Genomic DNA, 23,990 nt, shown 5'->3' with positions numbered 1-23,990 from the left:
TGCTCTGGCTGGAGGGAAGCAGGTGGCTTCTGAAGCCAAATCCCGTGCAGACGTGCGTCGGCGTCACGTGGTCTCGTTGGGATTCATTAAAGACGTCCAGCAGATGGTGCACTGAATCAAGTCGCCGTGTAAACACCGCGAGTCTACCGTGCCCAGGGTTCGCTGCTGGCTCTGCTACAGGAACATTCCGTGTCAGGAGGTGAGGCTGAGTGTCTCTGTGGCGCACCCCTCTGGAAAGCGCTCCAGAGAAGTGAGGCTGACCGCTGGGCTGGAGGAGAGCTACACCACGTGTTTGGTGTGCGAGAGAATGACCCAGAGGCGCGGACACAGGACTGGGCCGAGCAGAGACGCTCCCAGCCGCCGCTGTGCTCGGCCCTGGAGCGGCCGTCCCGGGGCACTGCCGTCCGAGTCCCGACAGTCGGCGGCCCAGGGTCGGGCTCCATGTGCCACCAACATTCTGGACCAATATCTCTGTTCATGCTTCTTTCCACGCCAGTCACGTTGTTGTGGACGACTGCGGATGTTTTGGTGTCGTATGGGACTTCATTGTTTTGGTTGTGAGCGTCCCTCCCTCCCTCCCTCCGCCCCTCTCCTCTCTCGTTACATTCCACACATGCGGAGCAGCAACAAGCTAGCAGCAGCAGCAGCAGCTAGTCGCAGAGAGGAGGCGCAGCAACATGTAAAAGTTCCCAAACAGTTTCCTCCTCCTCGACAGACGGAAGAGCGACGAACCTCGGAGCGGCGGCAGGCAGGCAGGCAGCTCGGGACATGAGCAGTCCGTGGAACCCTTCGTGACTCGGGCTTCAGTGGAGCTTCAGATGAGCCAGAAGTGGCTCGGCGTCGAACAAGATGGCAGCAGCAGCAGCGTCGGCGCAGGCTGGGGCTCGGCTGTTGTCCGGCCGCCCCTGCCGTCACCTCCCGGCTCCTGGAACCCGCGGGTCCCACTGAAGGTAGGTGGTGTCACCTGTCCCAGCGACCACTGCCCTCCGCGCTCGAGGCTTCGCGCGAGCCCGACATGTCGAGTTGGTGGAAGAGCAACTTTTACGAGCGGGTGTCACTCTGGGATGACGTTCCACCGGTGTTGGTGTTGTTGAGCGACGTGGAGGAACCGCGAAGTGAAGTTGTTTCGCTGTGTTTGTCTGGCTGTCAGAGTGAAATGAGCTTCAACAGGTGTCTCCCTTCCCCCAAACACACACACACCCGGCTCCGGTGTGGCACGGCGTGTTTGAGCTCTTCAGCTGAGCTGAGGAGCAGCTGATGGTTGGTGTGGCCCACCGGACACCTGTCTTCCAGCGGGACTGTTGGACTGCTTCCGGGCTGCTCAGAGCTCTCACCCCCGTGTTGTTTTTGCATTGACGTCATCCAGTGCCAGGAGGAGTCCACTGAAACTCCACGGTACATGAAGGTGAATGTAACACAAGAGACTGTGGTCCTTCCAGGAGCCAACAGTGGCATGTGAAGGTCCGAGCTCATGAGACCGTGCGTGTGTGTGCGTGTGCGTGTGCGTGTGTGTGTGAGAGAGTGAGTGAGTGAGTGAGTGAGTGTGAGCGGCTGCAATCTTTGACGCTCCAGCTTCACTTGACTGACCTTACAGATTTCAACAGGTGTCCAGGCTGCAGTTGCCTCCCCCCAACACACTCGCTCACCCACCCCTGTGCCAACTGTGGCCCAGATTGATCAGTAACACGGCGCGTTTGCAGCTGCCATTCTTTCGCAGCTCAGAGCCGCTCAGGCGGTGACACGGCGCTCCATTTCAGGGCCGGTGCTGTGTTCCTGTCAGCTGTGGAGCTTGTGTGTTTGCTCTGTGACATCTTCTGCGTGCATGTTGTTACGGCTCCTAATGCCACGGCGACAGATCACCCTCACAGTGGCCTGTGGTTTGGAGCAGCAGCCTGACTGCAGGGAAGCCTTCTGTAAAGCCCTGTGACTCGACGGGCTGAAATGCCATCAGCAACTTAGACGCAGCCTGTTTGTTTCCATTCTGAACTGCCTTTAAGATAAGGGGCGAAAGCGTAATTGCGAGCTCTTTTATTGGGCTGAACATTTAAAAGGCCACCGTAAGTTCTCAGAAGAAACGTGTGTGTATGGTCTCTTGTGGCAGGTTTGACTGACATCACTGACCTGTGTCAGACTTTACGTGATTTGAGTGTTTGAGCGTTGAGTTCGTGGATTTGGAGCGTTCACTCTTGGGTTGTTATCAACAAGTGTTATTACACCGTCGTTCACCATTAAAAAAAAACCAATCGCATTGGTTTCTTCATCTCTGCTCATAACCCCTGGCAGTTTGTTAGGCGTTTGTTTTTTTTGTCCAAACACAACACAGGTCCCCATTATTTCACCTTTGCTAACAAGTTTCTTGTCTGTTTGCACCAGTAGACTCAGCGATGTTGAGGTAGCACGCTCTGCTCGAGTTACATCAGTCCTGCAGCACGGTGAGGCCAAGTTCAGCCGTCTTCTCAGGAAAACACACCTGAGATGGGCTCGCCACCTTTAGGCAACCAAAGTATTGCCTTAGTCCTGCTAAGATAGGACAAAATGCATGAACATAGCTTGGTCTGCAGGAGAGAAAGTGCAATTTCTCCTAGTCAGACAACCTAGCATGTTGCCATTTAGCGCGACTGCGATTGGACTGGGTGGTGTGTGGCTACGCTGCTCTTCAGCCGACCTCGCAGTGACGCTGATCTGAAGATTAGTCTTCAACACCCTTCACTCAGGTTGCTTTGATCGTCCCCTCTCACCAGAAGATAAGATGACATGGCCACCACGCTATCGCATGCTCGAGGCTCATCCACTGAAGGTGTGCAGCACAGCTCTGTGAAAAGAAAACAGACTCCCCTGAATATTAATGTCATTCAGAAACCATCCAGAAATCTGCTGCAGGAAGTGCATTGACGATGATGACAGCTCCAAGATGGCGATGGCGCTGAACCTTTTCGCTCCTCTGCATGTAAAGAACTTGATGCAATCGGACCTGGCGGCTCAATGGAGCTGTTGCCTGACTCTTCATGGAACCGTACTGAACTCACAACCTCTACCAAACTGGGTCCTGGTATCGGATCAGTGGAATGTCGGTTTTAGTTCCGAAGTTCAGGTGTTGGGATTGGATCTGTAGTCCAGTAATGTGGACGCATCCCTAGTGGTTAATTTGGTCAGAAGCGATGAACCCTGAGAGGAGGTCCTCCAGAAGGTGCACTGAAAGAAGTCTGGCGTCGGCATGTTGATCCAAACGGAGCTTATTGTTGGTGCTGGGTTAGAGTGACTGAGAACATTTTCAGTCAAGTTGAACAGAAACGCCCCACTGTGTGACTCTCACCCCTGCATGCCTGATCAAGCTGTCGCTCTTCACCAGAGTAGCACTGCTTTGTTGTGCAGTTTTGCAGACACACCCCTCTGCCTGTCTGAGCGCGCGTGTGTGTGTGCGTGTGTGTGTGTCAGGTCCACTGTTTTTGGTCCCAGCAGGCTCTTCCTGTCAAACAAAGCTCTGAGCTAAGACTGTTTGTGTGAAGCCGAGATCTTTAATATAAACTTGGAGAACAATCTGTGACTGTGTTTGGAAACATTAGGAAGTATTGCTTGTTGCTTTGCTGGACACCAAATGACTCTTCGCCCTTCAACCACCGTTAAGATACCAGAGTGAGAGCGAGAAAGATGAGTGCATTGTTAGTGACACATTTCTTGTGAGCGACTCACAAGTTTGTCGGCGTTATCAAAGTGCTACCTTGGTGGGACGCGTCTCTTACTTGGAGGACACTCGAATGCCACCTGAGTTTGTCAGACTAGAAGAGACTTTTACCAGAGGACAGGTGAAGCTAAACAAGAGTCTGTAGGACTGTGGCTGCACCTGACTCGCTGGGACCTGTCTATTTTAACCCTGGATACTGGCTGAACCCTCAGTAACCAGAGTCTAGATGTGGTGCATCAAACGTCTCTGCCTTGATTGTCTTCAGCGAGTGTCACGGTGCTAACACGTCAGAGAGGACCGCAGCTCCTCGCGGGATTTTTGAAACTGTGGTGGAGCCACCGCACAGGTGCTTATGCAACTGATGCGCATAGAAACAGAGCTATCAAGGAATGTAAACTGTTTAAATACATGAGCTGTCTGACACGAATCGGACGAGATGACGAGCCTTTCTCAGCGCTGGAGGATTCCTTCTACATCATGTCCCCAGAAGCTCCCATCAGAACTCCCACGGGATGAGGCGGGTGTTAGCATTTGGTTCTGAGGCTGGATGTGCCGTGGAGCGGAGAGAATCACAAACCTTTCATATTTGGGACAGACTTTCCTTTTCGCCTGTCTGAGTGAAGGGAGTTTACTGAACCATACAAATGTGTAGTGGACCACCCACCGTCCTTCCCACTCTCCATGTGTGACCGCACTGGGCCTGAACGATTCATTGCATTTGCGATTATACCGCAATATGATAAAACCTGACTTTCTAACCGTAAGGCTGCGATTTGACTGGTCTCGTGACTTTCGCGTTGGTGGCGCAGCGCAACGGTGAGCTTTAGCCATTGAGCTGTAAATGACGGCTTTAGCCTATGAAGGTAAAACGGGTAAAAAGTGGCACGTACCCGTAACACAAGACTCGTATCCATGCGTCAGAGGCACATACGCGTCACTGCAGATTTGCGTCCGTAAACCCCGTGGCATGTGCGTGTAAAAAGAAGATTTACATTCATACAAACAGGAAAAGTCATTTGGCCTTCATTCTCTAAGTGCACAGATACAAGTGGCTAAACATGATCTCTTGAAACTGCAATTGTGACACATTGCTAAGTTTTCCACCTCAACCTCAAGAACACGATCCGTATGTGCGTGCACCCTTTTGCACCTCTTCTGGCTGCACCTGTAAATAAAACTGATCGGCTGCAGCGACATCCCATCTCATGGCGGTATACAAAGAATTTGGATAGAAGGCGATTCTCACCGTTACCACTGATAGAAAGACAGACGGTAAGTGCTTCATTTACCCACGTCGCTTTTCCTCGGAAGATTGATGCAATATAATGGCGCAGCGTATCGCTGCGGCCGATTGGACAATAGACGTCATGGAGTGAGTGGTTAAAGCCACATATTGGTTTGCATTATTGTTGTAATATGCACTTTAGTTTGTGTGATTCGTCAGTTTAGTAAGTCTACAGTTGGAACTGTAGTAGACAAATAAACCATCTTTCATTTGAATTCATGCTTCATTTGCCTTTATCTTAACATAAGAATAGCCTATAAGGAAGAACAATTATTTATACTGAATCACATATGGTTTATTACAATGCAGATTGATTTATGAGTTGTGTTTGCTGTAAAATACATGAGAAGAGGACCTTGAAAAATAATCGCACATTTAATCGCAATCGCAATATTGAGAGAAAAAAATCGCAATTAGATCATTTTCCAAAATCGTTCAGCCCTTGACCGCACCGACCTCACATCAGTGCTGTGACTCACTTGTCAGCCATTGCTGTCCTCAATGTAGTTCCAGTGATTGCCTTTAATTCCTGTCTGTGATGCATCACAAAGCCGTGTCTGACACTCAGTGCCATCACTTTAAGTGTGTCAGCAATAACAAACTGAATCCAATTTAGACTTGAATTACGAGAGGATAAGGTCTCTGAGGAAGGTCTGGGCTGTGAGTACATCCGAGGTTGCCTTCTCATGTATGTCAACGTGTTTCGGGTTAGCTGTTGGTTCAGCGGATGGAACGCTTCTGCCACCTACCTCTGATATCTGTTTTCTCTTTGATCAAACGAGGCGAGCGTTTGGGTTTCCCTCCGGGTTGAACTCAGGCTTTTCGGTTGCTCAAAGCGCTGGTCATTTCATCAGTGGCGTGTGCGGCGGAGGACGTATCGAATGTCACTTACCTACAGAGCTCTCGGGCTTCATGGTGTCACTTCTCTCCCCCCGACACACTGCTTGCCTCACGGTTCCACTTGGTGTGAAACTGAGCCGGCTGTCAGTTTCAGGGAAGAGAGAGGCCGGGGGAGTCGCGGGCTTCCCCCGTCTCCCTTTACAGTCAGTTAGTTCCCCTTTCCAACCTGGTGACACAGTGAGTCGGATGTTGCTTTGGCAGACTTAATGTCAATCGGTGTGTTGAGCAGTGACTAGTTGAAGCTTAGAAGTGATGATGTCGTGACCCTTGTTTGTCCGGGCTGCTGTGTTTCGATGATTCAACTTCGGCAGCTGTGTTTTTGATATCGAAGACATTTTACAGACTTTGTTCCTCTCTTGTCCTCCACCTCCCTCCTTAGGTATGGCTTCACAAGTTTCAGCTTACCCATCTCACCTGCACCCAGCGCCGACAAGTGCCTTAGAAACCACAAGTGATACCAGCAGAGGCGAAGCCCAGCGGCGTCCTACCACCAGCAGAGCCTTTCAGCAGCGACATCTGCCCAAGACATATGTGATCGGAGTGAACTACGGCATCGCCCACCCCAACAACGTTGTCCCTTCCTGTGCCAAGTTGGGAACACGGCAAGGGCTCTGCACTGGGGCGACACATTGGTGGTCGCTGGAGGACAAAAGCTGGGAGAGACCGGGTCAGGCTGCTGCTCAGGGTCGCCAGGGCTCTCTCGGCCGGGACGTGAACTGTGTTGGATCTCCAGCTGGCGGAGCGGTGTTGGACTGCGGGCTGCTGCAGGGGCCCAGTAACAGACCAGCGAGGGAGGGTGGGGGCAGATGGCCGTATGCTAAGCTCGACACGCGTCAGAAATGCAAGAAGCCCGTCAGTGAAGTCGGAGAACAACGGCCGGAGAAGAGCTGTGTGACGACCATGCAGATAGTGGAGGAGATTTTTCCTCCTATGCCTCCCCCCGTGGCGATGTTACCAACCAGCTCTGGGAATAATGGAGGCGGGGCTAATCGATCTGAAGCTGCCGTGTTGGACGTGGCCAAAGTCAGGCCTAATGGAAGCACTGGAGTTGGGGCTGGTGCGCTGGTGACCAGGTCGGGAACCACAGATGGAGACTACCAGCTGGTGCAGCACGAGGTTCTGTGCTCCATGAAAAACAGCTATGAGGTCCTGGAGTTCCTGGGCCGTGGCACCTTTGGACAAGTGGTGAAATGCTGGAAGAGGGGAACCAGTGAAGTGGTGGCCATCAAAATCCTGAAGAATCACCCGTCCTATGCACGTCAGGGACAGATCGAGGTGAGTTCTTCTGAACGGTCCTGTTGCCACCGTCACAACCAACTCCAAATAAACGCCATGAAGAAAATGATTAAAAGTTAAAATTGTCTTTACCACTCACAAGGACAGACTCGGTACTTGTTGGGTGTGTAGATCAGGTGGCTTTCAGGGGAGTAACGGCAGTTAGGTTTTCACGTTTTAGCAAACGTTTTTTGAATTTGTTATGATTTTGCTGTTATTGTCTCTCTGACACAAAAGTCACAACACAATCGGCTGACAATCGACGATCCGTTCATGGACAGATTTCGGATTTCTGTTTTTAACACTGGGGGGGTGGGAGGGGTGTCGTCGTGTCACAGGGTACATTTCTGTTATTATCTTTAAGTTTTGTATGGTGATCTTGTCTTTTGAAATGCATGTCAGCCGTCCTGCTTCTGCTGGTTCTGTCTCACCGTCTCACCCGTTTCCTCCACAGGTGGAGATCCTGGCGCGTCTGAGCAGTGAGAACGCCGACGAGCACCATGTGGTGCGAGCTCTGGAGTGCTTTCAGCACCACAGCCACACCTGCCTGGTGTTCGAGATGCTGGAGCAGAACCTGTATGACTTCCTCAAGCAGAACAAGTTCAGCCCACTGCCGCTGAAGATCATCCGGCCCATTCTGCTGCAGGTGAGTGCGGAGGTGGAGCTCATCATGCAGCTGCAGGGATGGTGCAAGGATTACTTACGCTTCCCACATCGGAATATTCAACCTCATTCTATTACGCAGAGGTGTTCTTCTCCTGATCCATAAAGGCAAAGCTCTCGGTTTAAGACATGGACTCGGCCTTGTTTTTATTTGGCCGTGAAAGCAACACAGCCAGCCGCTTTCATTCACTGCTAGGTCATTGCTTGGTATTTTGGCAGCAGAGGTGTTTACAATAGAAGGAAGGAATCTGTGGAGGTGTGTCGCTGCATATTTGATCTCAGCTCCTCAGGCAGGTCAAGACAAACACAGTTAGATGCTGAGAATATTTCTGTCGCAGGTGGCCACGGCTCTGAAGAAGCTCAAGTCTCTGGGTTTGATCCACGCTGACCTCAAACCTGAGAACATCATGCTGGTGGACCCGTCCAGACAGCCGTACAGAGTGAAGGTCATTGACTTTGGCTCAGCCAGTCATGTGTCCAAGGCGGTCTGCTCCACCTACCTGCAGTCCCGTTATTACAGGTGAGACGCTGCTGGAGAGCAACAAACACAAGAGGAACTTCTTCTGGCTCCATCCTTCTCTTCCCCTGGAACGCTCACTCAAGTCCTCCGGTTCAATGGTGTTGTTGTTATTGCTGATAGCTCAAGTGGCACCTCAGTGAAAGGAAAGTGCCGAGTTAGCAACTGTTGTGACCTGCTCTTGCTGGTCAGTTGAAGTTGAACAGCTTCCAGACCCACACTGACCTAGTTGTGGGTCCAGGGCCATCGTGGTGTCTTCACTAGCAAGAGCACTTGGCTCAAGATGAGTGCGAGAGCCGACGAAGTCACAGCGGCACAAACTCAGGGAGGCTCTTTTGTCAGGAGGCACGAGTTACAACATGTTCGCAGGCTGGCACCGTCGGCTGGACTCCAGAGCGACGGGAGGCTTGGTGACGCCGCCGACTCTGATAGTTTTCACTTCTTTTATGAGGACGGCTGACGACGATAGGATAGGAGGTGTCTGTGTTTACGGGAGGTGCACTGATAAGGAAGTAGCCAAACAGCGTTGCTGCCGCGATGAGTCAACTATTAATCAGAGGATGAAGTCCGAAGTGCAAAGTCCAGCTCGGCTTTGTCCGTCTGCTTCTCCTCCTTATGTAACGTGAAGTAACCCCCTGTCACCCCCCCCTCGCTGGGACACTTCCTCCTCTCCGAGTTAAACTCCCACCCGCTGCCGTTGTCTTGACCACGCGCCGCTGCACTTTGTTTGCATTGCTGGATGGATGCCTGGACGCTTGTGGCCTGCTCAGGTCCCACCCTAAACTGTTGCGTAACAGGCTCATGGTATATTTGAAGTTTACTGTGCTGGAATGTTGCTTCGTCAGGTTTCTCTGCTGCCCCGGGAGTTCAGACGATTGTTTATTGTAAGCTTTTGGTGTTAAAATGAGCAACTTTTGGGAATGAAGATCTTGAGTAAATAGTCTTCTCAAAATAAGGGTTTACTGGAGGCTGAATTAACATTTTTTCAGGTTTAAGTTGTTTCTCTCTACACAAACCAAAATGTTTCTTAACATGGGGGTCCATTTCTTTCAATCCTAAAAGTGGAGCAAGTCGATGAATATGACATTTGAGTGACCTTTATGATGAGAAATGTTTTTCCTCATGTATTTGGGTGATTTGGTGACTTGGCTTATGTGAATGATGATGGGCCTTAAACACCAGGGGGATGAAAGTGATTGATGGTGATGCATGAAGCCCACACTGCTGCTCCAGTTCAACAGCGCTGGACCCTGGACCCCTCCTCCTCTCTACGCAGAGGCGTGGACCAGCGCGGGGCTGGTGTTGTTGTGTAACTGCTCAGCAGGCGCCGGGTTGAGTGTGTGCGAATGTGTGTTCGTGTTGTGTGAAAATAATCACAGGGTGAAAATTCTGCTGCTGAGGAGGTCAGTCAGGACATCGAGTCAGGAAAGAATGTGGTTTGTGAAAACCCTGCCTTTAGAGAAAACTCTGAGACGTGCGTGCCTTCTCTTGTACGTCTATCTTTGTGAGAACCTGTTAAAAGTACAAAATATTATTATATTTTGGTTTTAGTTTGGTTAAGAGTATAGGTTAGGTTCTGCCATTTGTTTTAGATGGTTAGGTTCAGGAGGAGAGGCTGGCGAATGTATGTCAATGACGCTCCTCACTAAGGTAGGAGGGCGTGTGTGTGTGTGTGTGTGTCTGGGCGTGTGCCTCACGCTCCTTGTGCTGCAGCTGCCAAGGCTGGATATTTCAAGAAGGTTGCACAATGCACCTACTGCGCCTCACATGACGTCAGCCTTGGTGATGAGGCTCTCTTTGAGGAGAAACCGATCCAAGACACTGGAGCTCTTGCTGCTGCTTAATGTCCGGCCACTGGTGTAGGAACATGACAACAAAAGGTCCAGTTGACCAAAGTCCACTATGAAAAATCGGTGTGGATTATGTGCTGTGCGACTGTGTCTCTTCTGTCCTAGCTGTTTGCTCGTGGGGGTTGTGCTCATTCTGATCTCTTAGCTTGTGGTGCTTTGCAATGTTTGACAAAATGACATTGCTGTGCTGACGACTACATTCTACAACGGTAGTTTAGAGATCAAAGTCTTTTTAGGGACTTTGCTTCATTACAAACCGGAGTTTCTGTCAAGACGGCCGTGTTAGTCACAGGTTGTTGTGGCACTGTGATGGTTGTGGCGGTGAGGTGTCAGAAGACCAGTGCACTCTTGGATGTTGGCGAATACTCACTTCCCTCTCTGAGCTCACTTCCCTTTTCCACTCATTGTGTGCGACACTGTGGAGCAGTCATCAAGTATGTGCAGAAGTTAGGATGTGAATTGCCACATTGTTAATCCGCCAGCTAATCGCAGGACTCTGCTCCTGTTGCATCATGTCAGCCCTGTCGTTGCCATGGTGACGTTGGCCGACCACACCGGGCTCGGCTCCTCCTGACAGCACTGGGTTTTTCCCTGGGGTTTCCAGCAGAGTCAGAAGGCTGTGGCTCCAGCAGTGGTGGAGGGAAATGGAGATCAGCAGCTACCTACACTACCGCTCCAAAGTTTTAGAACACCCCAATTTTTCCAGTGCTTTTACTGAAAATTATGCAGTTTAATGTCTCATTGCACTCGGACGTGAAAGCATAGTACAAATAAGCAATTGGAGTCAAAAAAGAAATGACGGAATCAACTTGTAGACCAAAATGTGTTCTAAACTGTTGACTCATCAAAGTAGCCACCTTTGGCAGATGTAACAGCCGAACACACACCAGGCATTCTTTCTACAATAGAAGTCCAATATGCTTCAGAGTGTGTTGCAGAAGCTCCCATAAATGTGGGTTGTTTTGCTTTCACTCTTCAGTCCATTTCACCCCAAACCAGCTCAATGACGGTGCTGGCCACTCCATGTTTTCAAGTTGACCAGCTTGTTCTTTTTTGGCTAGATAGTTCTGGCATAGCTTGGACTTATGTAGTGGAGATCGCTAAATGTGTTTTTGTTTGTATGTTTGTTGCCACGTTTGGTGCTGAAAGCATTCTGGCCGTCTGGACCCGTGCGACGATCTGCCTGCAGGTTCTGTGCAAAGGTGTATTGACTAGTTGTGTAATTGCTAGCGTCGGAGCCATTCTCTGCTTTGTTTACGGCACCCCTTGTTTACATCTGAGAATGACACCGTCTCGCTGAGAAAGATCGGCATGTGGTTCAGGCCCGTTCGGGATGTCTTTAAATAAGAGTTGTGGTAAATCCTTGAGGTGAATTTGCATTGATCAAACATTGGATTGAACCACAAACTTGACACCTCTTCTTTTTCCATCCAGTTCCCCCAGGCATGAGGTGAATTCTCTTCCTCTCTCACTGACTCCTGGTGTTATACTCAGCGTGCTTTGGTGCTTGAATACATCGGTGACCGAGTTGTTTCAAGCTCTGTGAAGTGATTCAGTCCAGCCCTTGCTGTTGCTCCGGCGGAATACATCTGAATTAAAATGTGGTCTCGATTCACCACTTACTGCAGGAAAGCAGTGTCAAGTGAGAAACGGCTTGAGTCAGTGTGATGTGGTGGGAATCAGCTGTTTCTAGCAGGACCCGTGGCTGGCTCTCTCATATGTGGTTGCCATGGCGGCAAGTGACAGCAGGGCCCGCTGACGTCAGACTCTCCCCCTCAGATGGAGTGGCGAGTGAATAATTCAGACGGGCAGATCTGGTGGAGGGTTTCAGCAGGTGTCCCACTCCAGCTCATTCCTTTCTCACCCTGCTCTCGTGTTACTGCCTCCTGCGAATCAAACCCACCGTCATATTGACCCTGGCTTCAGCGGGGCGGCCTCTCATCGACGCTCACTGCCACTCGGTCGCTGTATAGATGGGGAACTGTGTCAGGAAGTGCCTACGTCAGCGCTGAATCATGCATGAGCCTGTTCAGCTGCGGTGCTCGTGTTACCGTGCTGCCATGTCTTCACCTGAACTCCGTTCTCACAATGGAAGGTCTCCTTTGTTGAGCAGAGGTTTGTCAGCAGCAGCAGCAGCAGCATCAGCAGCAGTATCAGCTAAGGCTGGGTATCGATTCTAATTTCAAGAATCGATTCGATTCCGATTCGCATGACTTAGAATCGATTATCACGATTCAATTCGATTCGATCCGATCCGATCTCGATTCAGGTTAGTATTTAAACCATTTTCTGAGCTACTGCCATCATCACATGACAAGTTAGGCAACGTATTAATACTAGTATCACGTTGACATTGAGCAGGAAATGAATGAAGGATTGATAGTCAATGATAATAAAGACCCAGACGGGACTGGCTCATGGGACTGCTGCATTATTAGAAATAGGACATGAACAATTCACCCAAAGATGCTGCTGTTTAATACTCATGCATTTTTATGGTATTATCAACATGAAAAAAAGATATTCTCAGCCACTGACAATGTAAACGGAGTGCTGGTGACTGACTTCACAGCAACCTGACGGTCATTGGTCAGTGTGTGAACAGTTCTCTGTGGTCTGTAGCACGTGTGAGAAGAGGTCCCACTCCTCATCAATGTAGTGAGTTGTCAGACTCGTGTAAGATTGCCAAGATGTCCACCTATAACTTGTAATGCCCCCCTGACTGCCGACTGAAGCTTACTTTTCACGTTTTCTTTGACTGACTGGTGCATGTTTGGGATAACAGACGTTTGCGAGACACCGTAACATAGTGAGGCTCTGTGACTTTCATCAGCCGCCTGAAGCCCTTGTTTCCAACGACCGAAGACGACGGGGCGCATATCTTTGCAAATGAAGCCCGCAATCGCTTCAGTTATTTTGACAGAGCGTGCAGAACTACCCGCTGGTGGTAAAGTTCGCTCGAGTTTCATTTGTTGTGGCCCGGTGGATGGCTTGGACAGGAGCGCTGGGTGATGTCGCGTCACGTGACTCGTGAGGTGGGTCATATTTCCTCAATACTGCAACACTTCCAGTACCTCCATTAGGCATACGTGCTAATTGCTATGCTTTTGTCGAGCGCGTTTTTGGTTTGGTCGCGTCTGAACGTTGCTAGTGTTGTCACTGTGAGGAGGCATGTTGTTTTGACTTTGGTGTCCCAGGTGCGCGCATGCGCACTTCACCCAGAGAATATGTGTTAAAACGTAAATTAATTAATCCGATCTTTGGACCTACGAATCGATTTTATGGAATTGATGTACGAATCGATTCAGAATCGGAAAATCGATTTTTTTAAACACAGCACTAGCATCAGCATGAATGAGCAACAGGTGAAACAAACGAGATGAGATACGGTGAGACTTGAGAAGCCACTCTTCTCACGAGTGCTGCTGCTGAGGATGAGGCTCTGCCTCCGAGAGCCTAGAGATGGAGCAGCCTTTGTCTGCTCACGGCCTTTTCATGAAAGCACTGTCCCTCACACGTCCATACATCCTGGCTGTAAAACTGCCACTCCAATCTTTAAAGTGCTGCATGATATGGTGGTGGTGCATGGTGCATGGTGCATGGTGTGGTGTGAGAACCTGAAGTTTGCAGCCCTGTTTTCTTATTGTTAGAAGCCACCGTTCAGGCTGCGCTGCCACACGCCTCTAGTTTCACTGAAGAACGGCTCCCGTCCACTCATCTATCCTACACACACTGACAGAAACCGGCAAGCTAGTCACCAAAATACATGTCAAATTGTGATGAAATGGAAATGTGGGTTTTTATATAAAAGTTGTGATATTCATTTCATGAATAAGCTTTGATATGACTAGATGTTCCTTGCCTTATCACCCAGCATTGGCTGTGATCCTTGTGATCCGTGCTGATGTGATGGGTGCAGCAGAGAGCTGCTCTGCTGGCAGAGCTGGAAGTTGACGTCCGGAGGCCTAGTCTGAGGAAATGCCTTTCCTACCTTCAAGTCAAGTTGTCTGGTCAAGACACTGACCCTGAGATATGTGTTTGTTGATGCACCCCGTCAGACTTTTGTGCTCAAGACGTCTGATTTCCTTTGAGAGATTGAATTGACCCCGACTAAGTACATTTCTTTATCAAGCTGATTTTTCTGTCGCCTGGTTCTAGTGGATGTAACTGACGTGAGTGCAGAGACTTCAGTGGTGGCAGCAGTGTGGTGAGGTTGAAATGCAGCTCCAAGTTTTGTGGCAGGACGTTTGTTGCTTCGGTGGTTCCTCTGTGCTCCGGCTCAGACACTGCTCTTGCATTAGTCTGCTGCTTCCTCTGACAGCTGCAATTTCCTCCACGGAGACCTGCCTCTTCTTCACTTCTGCATTTGTGCCAGCCTCTGGTCAGACGTGTTCATCACCCGGCAACGTCCTCCGGTCGCCCCGGCAACAGGCCCTCCCCCCGCTGCCGTCATAACGCCTGTGGCTATTTGGGGCGCCTGTTGCTCAGCTGCTTTGTTTCAGCGCCTTGGCGTGGCTCACGATGGTGACCAAGTCCAGTCCGAGGGAGCGACCTGACGGCCTGTGTGCTGATGAGAGTCAGGCGTAGCGCCCTTCTTTGATGCTTCCACATTCCTTCAGAGTTGACCTTGTGTAGCTGCAGATCAGGGTGAAGACGTGCTTTCGTTGACTCCAAGTTACACCCCTGCTGTGACAGATCTGAAGGACGTTACTTGATAGAGATCATGATTTAATCACTGTATATTTTCATTCCTGATGTGGAGCAAATTTTATCTTGTCATTGAAGAATTTCTTGAAATCGTTTTCAGTGATGTTTGTATTTAGCTGTGTTTTTTTCTTTAAAATGTTCTCATTTTTTTATACCTTGCTATTTTACTTATCGTTTGCCTTTTTAATCAGGTTTATGTACTTTTTTGTTGAATGAGTGTTTCATGAAGTCTAACAAATATTGAACATTCTATTTGTATTCTTTTTTTTTCATTATACTTCAATGTGTAGCTTCCTTCATGTGGTCCTTTTTGCGAGTAGCGTGGACCTCCTTCTTACCTTGGAAACTCTGGACTTGACTGAGTCTAACCTTGTTGCGTCTGTCTTCTGCAGAGCTCCAGAGATTATTTTGGGGCTACCGTTTTCCGAGGCCATCGACATGTGGTCACTGGGCTGTGTGATCGCCGAGCTCTTCCTGGGCTGGCCCCTCTACCCGGGAGCACTGGAATATGACCAGGTAATATGTGCACTGGTGGTGGGGGCGGCGAAGAGACTCTGGGAGGACCGAGGTCCGTCGGACGCCCTGACTCTTTGATGGTGTCCCAGAGAGTAGCACAAGCTCTTGTTTGTTGTTGCTGCCGGACAAGCAGCCACTCCAGCATGAAATCCACCGTCTTCTAATCCGGAAGTTATACTCGGCAGAGTTTATTTCTCTGCTGGGACTCGGCGCCGTCCCTGGTGACGGAGAAGGAGCCGGGGATCATGGGAAAAGGTCCATGCTGCGTTCACACACCACAACTGGCCGGTCGATTGTGGGTGGGAGGAGACTGATTCAGCTCAGTGGCCACGCCCATCAATCATCCTTCTGAACACAAGTGCAGCGTCTTGACTTTGGCTCTCTTTGTCAGCTCTGTGTTCATGGCTCGTTCTTCCTGTACTTCCTTCTCATTTTCAATAGTGAGTCCAGTATGTTTTTGTCTTAAATATTTTGGTTATCCTTTTCATATTGTTGGTACATTTTCCTGATGTTAAACTCGTATATTTATTTTAACATGGATTGGCGCAATTGTTTAAGTCATCAAGTACATATGCATTCAATGATATCTTTAATCACTTGTGCTTGGTGCTGTGGTGCGGGGAGGCCCAACAGCATGAGGGTCGACCTGTTGTGGCCAGGTGCACGGTGGTGGTGTTGGTCCGCCCACACGCTGGTGCACTGCCGACTCGCTCGCGTCGGACCCTGTCGGCCTCTGGTCAGGCGCAGACGTGTCTCATTACAGTTGGGGGGGGGCACCCAACCGTGCCAGGACGCTGGCGTATGCGCAGCTGCTCGCTGAGGCGTGAAGGCTCGCTGGGCGATGCCAAGACTCGCTTCCACTCTGCACAGCAAAATGTATTTATAAAGCCAGTGCAGGCACATGTGCTGTCGGAGCGTGGCCAGCGCACCATCAGCAGGTTCTCAGTCCAGCGTTTGTTCTGGACACACACACACACACAGTGAAACGTGAAGCGTCTACAGCGGGTTTCTGGGTTACACCGCTATATTTAGCGGGTCAGCAACCTCTGATACGTTGTTTGATTCCAGGACTGGGGCAAAAATGGAGATTAGATTTTTATAATACTGAAAAACACACACCTGTCTGTCCTGCCCTTGTGGGGACCTGAACACATGGCTCACCTGAACCAGGACTCTGGCTGATTCTAATTGGGTTCCAGTTTGGTCCAGTTATTTATCCTCAAATTGAGGCTTGGATTTGTGGGATCTGACCAAATGGTCCCCACAAGGAGGTGCTTCAAGTCAAGAAGTGTAAAGATAAACCAGGTACACACACACACACACACAGACACGTTTGTATGGCTATTCTTGCAGGGACATTGTGATATTTCTCATCGAAGTTGGTGTGGGCCCTTCCCCCTGACTCCAACACTTGGACTGAACGTGTCTGTTCTGACCTGCTCAGTCTCTTCTCGGTTCACCTCGCTGATGCTTGAATCTGGACTGATTGACTTTTTACTCGGCTCCGGGTGTGAACTTCTCCTCCTCACGTCTCTGCAGTTGACAGTTGCTTTTCTCGCCTTCAGATCCGCTACATCTCTCAGACTCAGGGTCTACCAGAAGAGCATCTGCTCAACAAGGGCACCAAAACCTCTCGCTTCTTCTCCAAAGAGTCTGACTCTCCGTACGCCTCCTGGAGACTGAAGGTGAGTGGCTGCGTCCGGACGAGGTTGGCCTCAGGTCAAGACGTTTCCTTCTCGTCCAGACGACAGAAGAGCATGAGAAAGAGACGGGTCTGAAATCCAAAGAAGCCAGGAAGTACATCTTCAGCTGCCTGGATGACATGGCACACGTGAGTCTGAGCGAGACCTGCAGCTTCATCAGCAGCGGCTCACCTGCTGCCGCCTGCCGTTCCAGGTCAACTTGGTGCTGACTTCCGTCGACACCGTTGACATGGAGGCGGAGAAGACGGACCGGCGAGAGTTTGTGTCGCTGCTGAGGAGCATGCTGCTCATCGATGCGGAGGAGCGCACCGTTCCCTCCAGCGTCCTCCTTCACCCCTTCCTCACCATGACTCACCTGCTGGACTTCCCTCGCAGCAACCAGTAAGAGCCAATCACAGCCAGGTGCCTGCTGTCCGCTGACCACGCCTCTGCTCCCCCAGTGTCCAGTCCTCCTTCCGCATCATGGACGTGTGCCACGGACGCTCTGCCGGGGCCCTCTTCGATGCCCTCAACCAGAACACCATTGCCTTCTCCAGACCTCCCGTGGGCCCCACTCTGGGCTACAGCAACGTGCCGCTCCACGCTCAGGTGACTCCCGCTGACTTGCGCTGCTTTCCGGCTGTCGGAGGCAGCGAGGGCCTTGGAAGCCATGGAACCGTCGGCTTTCAAGTCTGTTGACGCCGCACAGAGTTCACTGCGTGCGGACGTTAGAAGCGTAATGGATAATGATGGTGCAGATTCTTTGTTGGGCCCACAGTGGCTCTCTCTCCAGTCCCAGTGTGTGTTCGACAACGCAAGCGAAGCGGCTTTTGGGCCGCAGACTTGAACCCACCTGGAGAGACGCACCTGGCCTCAGGCCACTGGAGCTCCGTGGACAGCGTGTGACTGGAGGTCACCACACTGCTCATGGATCGTTTCTACTTCAGTGAAGAAAATCAACATGACAACACTCGTTCACCTGCACTTTTGCACTGCACTTGCTTGAGACCTGCTTCATCGTGAGTCAAACCAGCTATTTAGCACAGAGCGCCCCCAGCTGAGGTGGAACAAGGACATGGCCTGAGGCGCAGAGGTGCACAGCAGGGGGCGCATCAGACTCGGGCCACCCGGGATAAAGCTGTGTGAAAAGCCCTGAGCAAGAATGCACATGAAACAAAGCCTGTTTGACCCTGCTTCATTTAGAGGATCTGGGCCACCTGAGCAGGAGGAAATATTGCCCACAATATATTACCAACTCAAATAATTTTGAGGCCAATGTCGACCTCTGCTGATGGGGAGAGTCATTACTCGGGCGAGGCGTCCTTCCATTGAGTTGCCTCCACTATTACGAACTGCGGCTCTGTCTCTGACTCACTTCCAACCTGCCTTCACTCTAGTTTCATCATCATTTCGCCTGCAGCACACATGATGTTTTTGTCCTGATGCACCGTCTTGACGCCTCTCTCCTCCTAGAACATGGCCCAGTCGGCAGCGTCACTGTTGCATCCTGGGATAGCCCTGGGCGCCGGGAGCGGCCACTTCGGTTGCAGCGACTCCTTCCCGCCTGCCCTGTTGCTGTGTCCTCCGGCCGTGCAAGGTGAGCATGTGGCGGCTGTGCAAAGGGCTCCGCTGACACGCGCTCGCTGCCTTGGCAGGAAATCTGAACCAGCCAGCAGGATATTCGCTTCCCATGGTCACTCAAGCGCCACCCGTGCAGCCCCTCCCGCTGAGGCCCGGCATCATGGCCCAGGTGAGCCTCGCCCGTCGCTGCTCCTCACCTGGCCGGGCTGGAGAATGATCCGGGGAAACGCTGGCGTGGTCTCTTGTCTCAGCAGCAGCTCCTGGTCCCGACGGCCTGGCAGCAGATGACGGCAGTGGCTCCCCCCCCCTCGCACCCTCCAGCCCCCCTCGCCGGTGACTCCACGGCAGCTCCGCAGAGGATCAGCGACTGGGGGTGAGTGGCTGGTTTGGTCCTACCTGTCTGTGGGGGTCAGGGCTCCGAAGAGCTGATCTCCCTCTCACGGCAGCCGTTTCAGCGGCGTCATGCAGCAGATGGGCGCCGCCTCTGGCCGCCAGCCAATCACCGTCGGTGTTGCTCACGTGGTGTGGCCTCAGCCTGCCGCCAAGAGGAACAGGCAGGCTCTCAACAACAGGTGACCCCCCCCAAACCCAGAGAGAGCCTGGCTCTGCTGCTGACCCCTCCCCCCTCTGCTGTGCAGGAACCTGGCCCACCACCTGTGGCGCTGTCCCAGCCCCAGGATGGCCGGGATCGTTGGGCAGGTGGTGAAGCAGCAGCCCCAGAGCCGGGCTCCTCCTGTGGAAGCAGTCGGCTCAGAGGCGGAGGAGGACGGCGGCGGCGCCCAGCGAGACGCGGCGGTCCTCATGGCGGACTCTCCCAGCCCGGCGCCGAGTGTCATCAGCATTCACAGCCAAGTGACGGACGGAGAGGAGGAGGAGCAAGAGGACGGCGGCCGGACGTGTCGGCTGAGCCAGTGAGCGGCACCGCGGCTCCGGGCCGGTGCAGGGCGACCCTCTCCTGAGACTCTTCTGTGTCCAGGTGTCAGGAGAAGTGCGTGTGTGAGACCTGCAGCGCCAGTGTGGCCATGGAGCGAGTCTGTTCCCTCAGCAGCCCAGACAGCAGCCTCAGCACCGCCTCTCTCCAGTCCAGCCCCTCGCTCTCGCCCTGCAAGAGACTCAACAGGTTGGTGTCCCCGGTGCCTCTCATGGAAGAGCTCGCTCACCGCGTGGCGCTCTCCTCCCTCAGCATGTCTGAAGACGACAGCCAGGAGAGCGGCTGCGACACGGTGGAGGCCTCGCCGCGTGGCAACCGCGCCTACCGTTACCACCACCACCACCACCACAACAACCGCCCCCCCTCATCCGCCGTGGTGCCACCCTGCCCTGCCGCCCGGGGCCGGAGCCCTCGTGCCGTCAGGACCATGGTGGTGCCTCCAATGAGAGCGCAGAATGGCAACAGTCGGGCGTCGGCAGAGCCACTCCAGAGGACAGGTAAGGTCATGTCACCCCATCACTGTCTGAGTCACGCTGTGTGGAGGGTAGAGCTGGCGAAGCTGCGGCACAGCTGTCACGCCCCGGAAGCTGGCAGGGCCGGATCACACGTCCAGCAGAAGTTAGAGCCAGAAGCCCAGTCCGAGCCCCCGCCACCCCTGAGACACTCTTACACGCAGGCTATCGGCCGCTCTGTGGCGCCTCCTCTTTCACGCGCAGCCAGTCTTCTACATTGCGGTTCGGAAGTCGACCAGACGGGGGCAGTGTTTCCCCGCGGCCGGCGCTCTTGTCTTCATCGCTTCATGTTTTCACACATCTGCTCCACAGGCCACATGGAAGCTGCGGGACTTTACCGCCCCCGTGTGGGCTCTAGAGGCCACGACAGGTGACTGGGGCTCCAGCAGAGACACGGGGCCAACTCAAGATGCAGCCCCATTTTCTTCTGACTTCTCCTCCGTCACACGAGAGCTGGAGGAGAAATGTGTCGGAGGGGAAGTGGACTGCATCTCTGAGCCTCCTCTGCTGGCTGTGTGTGTGTGTGTGTGTGCGCGTGGACTCTCTCTGTGTTGACACTGGCTTCCCTCAGTTTCCCTTCCCAGAGTCTCCTCCACACATCACCACATGAGTGTCACTCTCCATGAACACATACGCTGACTTGAGGTCTGACTTGAACAGTTCCACCTCGTTTTGAAAATACAGTCCAACCTCGGTTTTCCAACAAGTCGGAGTTTGAACAAAATTTTTGAGATTTTTTTGCTTTGGATTTCTAATGAAAATTCAGAACTCGAACGCCCCCGAAAAAAGCCAGAAAAACCATAAGGTGTACGGACCGATCAGCTGAGCCACGAGACGCTTTGTTATCGTGTATAACGCAGCCTCTGTACACAGACGTGTCCCGTTAGCTCCATTTACTGACTGTTTTCTCTTCCTATTGAGGTGTCAAACCTTTCCTGGACCGTGGTCGAGCGCCACTCCAGGGTCTGATGTCCTGTTGTGGGCTGGAGCTGGGACAGGGAGGAGGCGTGTCCGGGACAGAGCGTGACTTGGTTTAGGACTTTGTCACAGCCAAACTGCACAGCAGCGCACATTCAGAGCTGGACACGCACCGGGCACCTCTTCCCTTCTGGAGAGACGTCACTCACTGGGCAACCCCTCCCACATGCAGCGGCCACACACACAGAGGAACAGCCACCTGCAGCAGACGCTCTGCAGTCACTCAGCAAACCAAAGCCTGTTTTAAGGCTGGAACGCAGTAGTTCGGTTTCCATTCGTTGTCATGGGAATCATCGGATCAGATTTCAAACAAATCACTGTAATAGTATATTGGTCGAGGACCGAGGTCGGACTGTAGGTGCGTTTGAGCTCCACCTTCAGCTGAGCAGGACAGGAGCGATGACTGGGAGGAAACCTGTGTGTGTGAACGAGTGGGGCTCCAGCGGCAGCAGCGGTCTCACCTGTGTCTGCTCCCTCCACAGAGTCCTGGAGCCGATCCAGGGGCCGCTGCAGCAGCAAGAGCTCGGCCGCCTCCGGCCCCGCCCTCTTCCCCCCCCCGGGCTTCGGACAGGTGAGTGTTCGCTCGCCCTCTCGCCGCCACGGCCGGCTCACGGCCGGCTCACGTGTGCCTCTGTCTCCAGCAGGTGCAGCCCTACCTGTCCAGCCACGGCACCAAAGAGCGGAGCTGCAAGTTTGGGCCGCCGCGGCGGCCGCAGGCCTTCATCCCTCCCACGGTCCACGCTCACGCCGCCGCCCCCCCCACTCACGCCCTGCTGTCCTACCCCCACCCCATCCTGCCCTCTCGCCCCCCCCTCCTGCAGCACAGCTACGCTCTCTCTCACCAGCCAGGGGGCGCTATAGTTCAGCAGCTGACTCTGGGCATGGGCGCCCCCCACGCCCCACACCGCTTCCTGCCTTCTCCCACCGTCCACCCGCCCCCCTTCCCCGTCCCTCACCCCTTCATGACCTCCCCCGCCACCTACGCTGGCTTCCCCCTGGCCCCCAGCAAGCTGAGCCACCACTTCTCCTTCATCTAAGGAGGCGGGCGGCGCCGCGGCAGGTGCTGCTGCTCAGGTGGGCCGCCAACACACCCCACTGATGACGGGCTCCTGGCTGGGGAAAGGACCTGTCTCTCTTGTCTTGTGCAGCACGTGCTCGCCGGCGCCACCTGCCGAAGCCATCGCCGTCACGTGTGTTTTCTGTCCTCTGCGTGTCTGTCGCCGCCGCAGGACGCGCCGACCATGTGAGGGCCGTGTTTCATGGAGAAGCTTTTTTAGGATGTGGCTCCTCCTCCTCCTCCTCCAGGTTTGATTCTTTCTTCACGGTTAGTGTTTCACCGCAGAGGTGTTGAGAGTGATTTGGGGAATTAGATGTTAGAAGATAGAATGAGACCAGGCCACCCGCGGGACTGCGGGGTGCCCCCTGGTGGGACGGCAGTCCTCCCTCCGGCCGCCGCCTCAGTGCCTTAGCCGCCAGCCTTCAGGAGCACGTTTGCGCCGGCTCGCAGCACTTAGCCCTTCAGACTCTGGACGAGATGCTTTTATTTTGTTGGTGGCTTTGAGACTTGGACTTTAGCTCGTGGCTGCACTCGTCCGGGCCTTCGACCGAAGACCTCGTTTGTATATAGAGAGAGCGACGGCTTGTGCTCCCTCCAGTACTCTGCTCTCCGCAGTATTGTCACTGTTTACTCTACCTGCAATACAATCTCCACGCCTCTGGGTGGCAGTCTTGCTGCTCTGCGTCCCAGCTAGACGTGCGTGCGCTTCTCAGTGTTGACTCGGCGTCGTGGATGAAGTTGATACATTCCTTCAGGAAGGTGGGAGTGGAGCGCCGCGCCGCGCCGCACCAAAGACGTCAGTGTCCGGAATGTGTGGAGGAAAGCGCTGCTACATCCCCAGCAGCAGCAGCAGCAGCCGCCGCCGCCGCCGCGTGGCTGTTCCCGTGCCAGCGGCTGGACTCGGCCTTCTCTTGTGTGAAGTGGTTTTCCTTTTGTAAACTGCTGTATTGAGGTGTTTTGTATCCTTCACTGGGGTGTGATCTCTCTGTACTGTAGCCGCTCGAGTGCCTTTTGATTTGGGGATCCGTGGCCCCAACACCTGAGTCAGGGACCGTCTGTGGCCCCCGCACCCACTCAGAGAGGGTCCTGAGCGCACAGAAGCAGGCTCCCTGCCCCAGCCTCTTTCTCCTCCCGTCTCAAGAGACCTGTGCTGACAGCAGCCGCGCCGCTCTCTGGCCCCTGGACTCGTTCCTGTGTTCTATTGCTGTCACCTGAGCAGCGCCGGTGACCCGGCGCTCAGATAACCACCGTGATGTGCATGAAACCTCTGCTCAGAAATCCCCCCCGAACACATGGCTCACCTGAACCAGGACTCTGGACCGGGTTATAATGACCAGTCAATTTGAAGTCTTCATCCTCAAATTGAGGTTTGGACCTGAGGGGAGCGGCATAAGGTCCCCACGAGGATAGTGCTTTGTCAGGAATTGGTCCCCACGAGGCGGAATAAACCAGCCCGCACACATACACACGTTTGTGCTCCACCTGCAGCAGCTGTGTTGACAGCAGACCACATGATCGGTCACATGACACGCGGGGTTCCACATGTAGCTTCTGCACTGTGCGATATTCAGCAGCGAGCGTCTCCCCCACCTCTGTGTGACCCGGGTCATCGGGACTCGGGCAGGAAAAGCGGGTTCTTTCTCGGCGACTCTTGTTTTGGTGTCAGATGATGAGTTGATGGTGCAGCGATGATGTCGAGATTCACTTGGAATTAAAAATCTTTTGCTTCACGTCCGGCTCCGGTCTGTCCTTCACCCGGACCCGTCGCTGATCTCGCCTGGAGAAACGCGCGTGCCCACCGACCCTGGTTTGATCCCGAGCTTGAGCAGTGTGCAACCTTTGTGGTGCAGTTCC

General features: G+C 53.0%; 1 protein-coding gene across 4 annotated transcripts; it reads left to right on the top strand.

Annotated features, from left to right (window-relative positions):
• The first annotated feature begins 8 nt into the window (after positions 1 to 8).
• Positions 9 to 23,851, top strand: LOC128771205 (homeodomain-interacting protein kinase 3-like). 4 transcript variants are annotated; one of them, XM_053886450.1, is made up of 18 exons: positions 9 to 950; positions 6,247 to 7,142; positions 7,597 to 7,788; positions 8,144 to 8,325; positions 15,272 to 15,395; positions 16,961 to 17,080; positions 17,140 to 17,226; positions 17,292 to 17,479; positions 17,539 to 17,686; positions 18,551 to 18,674; positions 18,733 to 18,827; positions 18,913 to 19,031; positions 19,105 to 19,230; positions 19,297 to 19,569; positions 19,635 to 19,778; positions 19,842 to 20,086; positions 21,562 to 21,650; positions 21,721 to 23,851. In XM_053886450.1, exons 2-18 carry the CDS (start codon positions 6,249 to 6,251, stop codon positions 22,114 to 22,116), a joined length of 3,546 nt encoding a protein of 1,181 aa, XP_053742425.1. In that variant the 5' UTR covers positions 9 to 950; positions 6,247 to 6,248; the 3' UTR covers positions 22,117 to 23,851. The 4 variants fall into 4 exon arrangements, with proteins under 4 accessions (XP_053742425.1, XP_053742423.1, XP_053742426.1 ...); XM_053886448.1 differs by having other exon boundaries at positions 18,910 to 19,031; XM_053886449.1 differs by lacking the exon at positions 9 to 950 and adding an exon at positions 991 to 5,627 and having other exon boundaries at positions 18,910 to 19,031.
• The last annotated feature ends 139 nt before the right edge of the window (positions 23,852 to 23,990 follow it).

This window comes from Synchiropus splendidus, chromosome 14, assembly GCF_027744825.2.
Source record: "Synchiropus splendidus isolate RoL2022-P1 chromosome 14, RoL_Sspl_1.0, whole genome shotgun sequence".
Taxonomy (NCBI): Eukaryota; Metazoa; Chordata; class Actinopteri; order Syngnathiformes; family Callionymidae; genus Synchiropus; species Synchiropus splendidus.
This window is presented reverse-complemented; position numbering and strand designations above follow the sequence as displayed.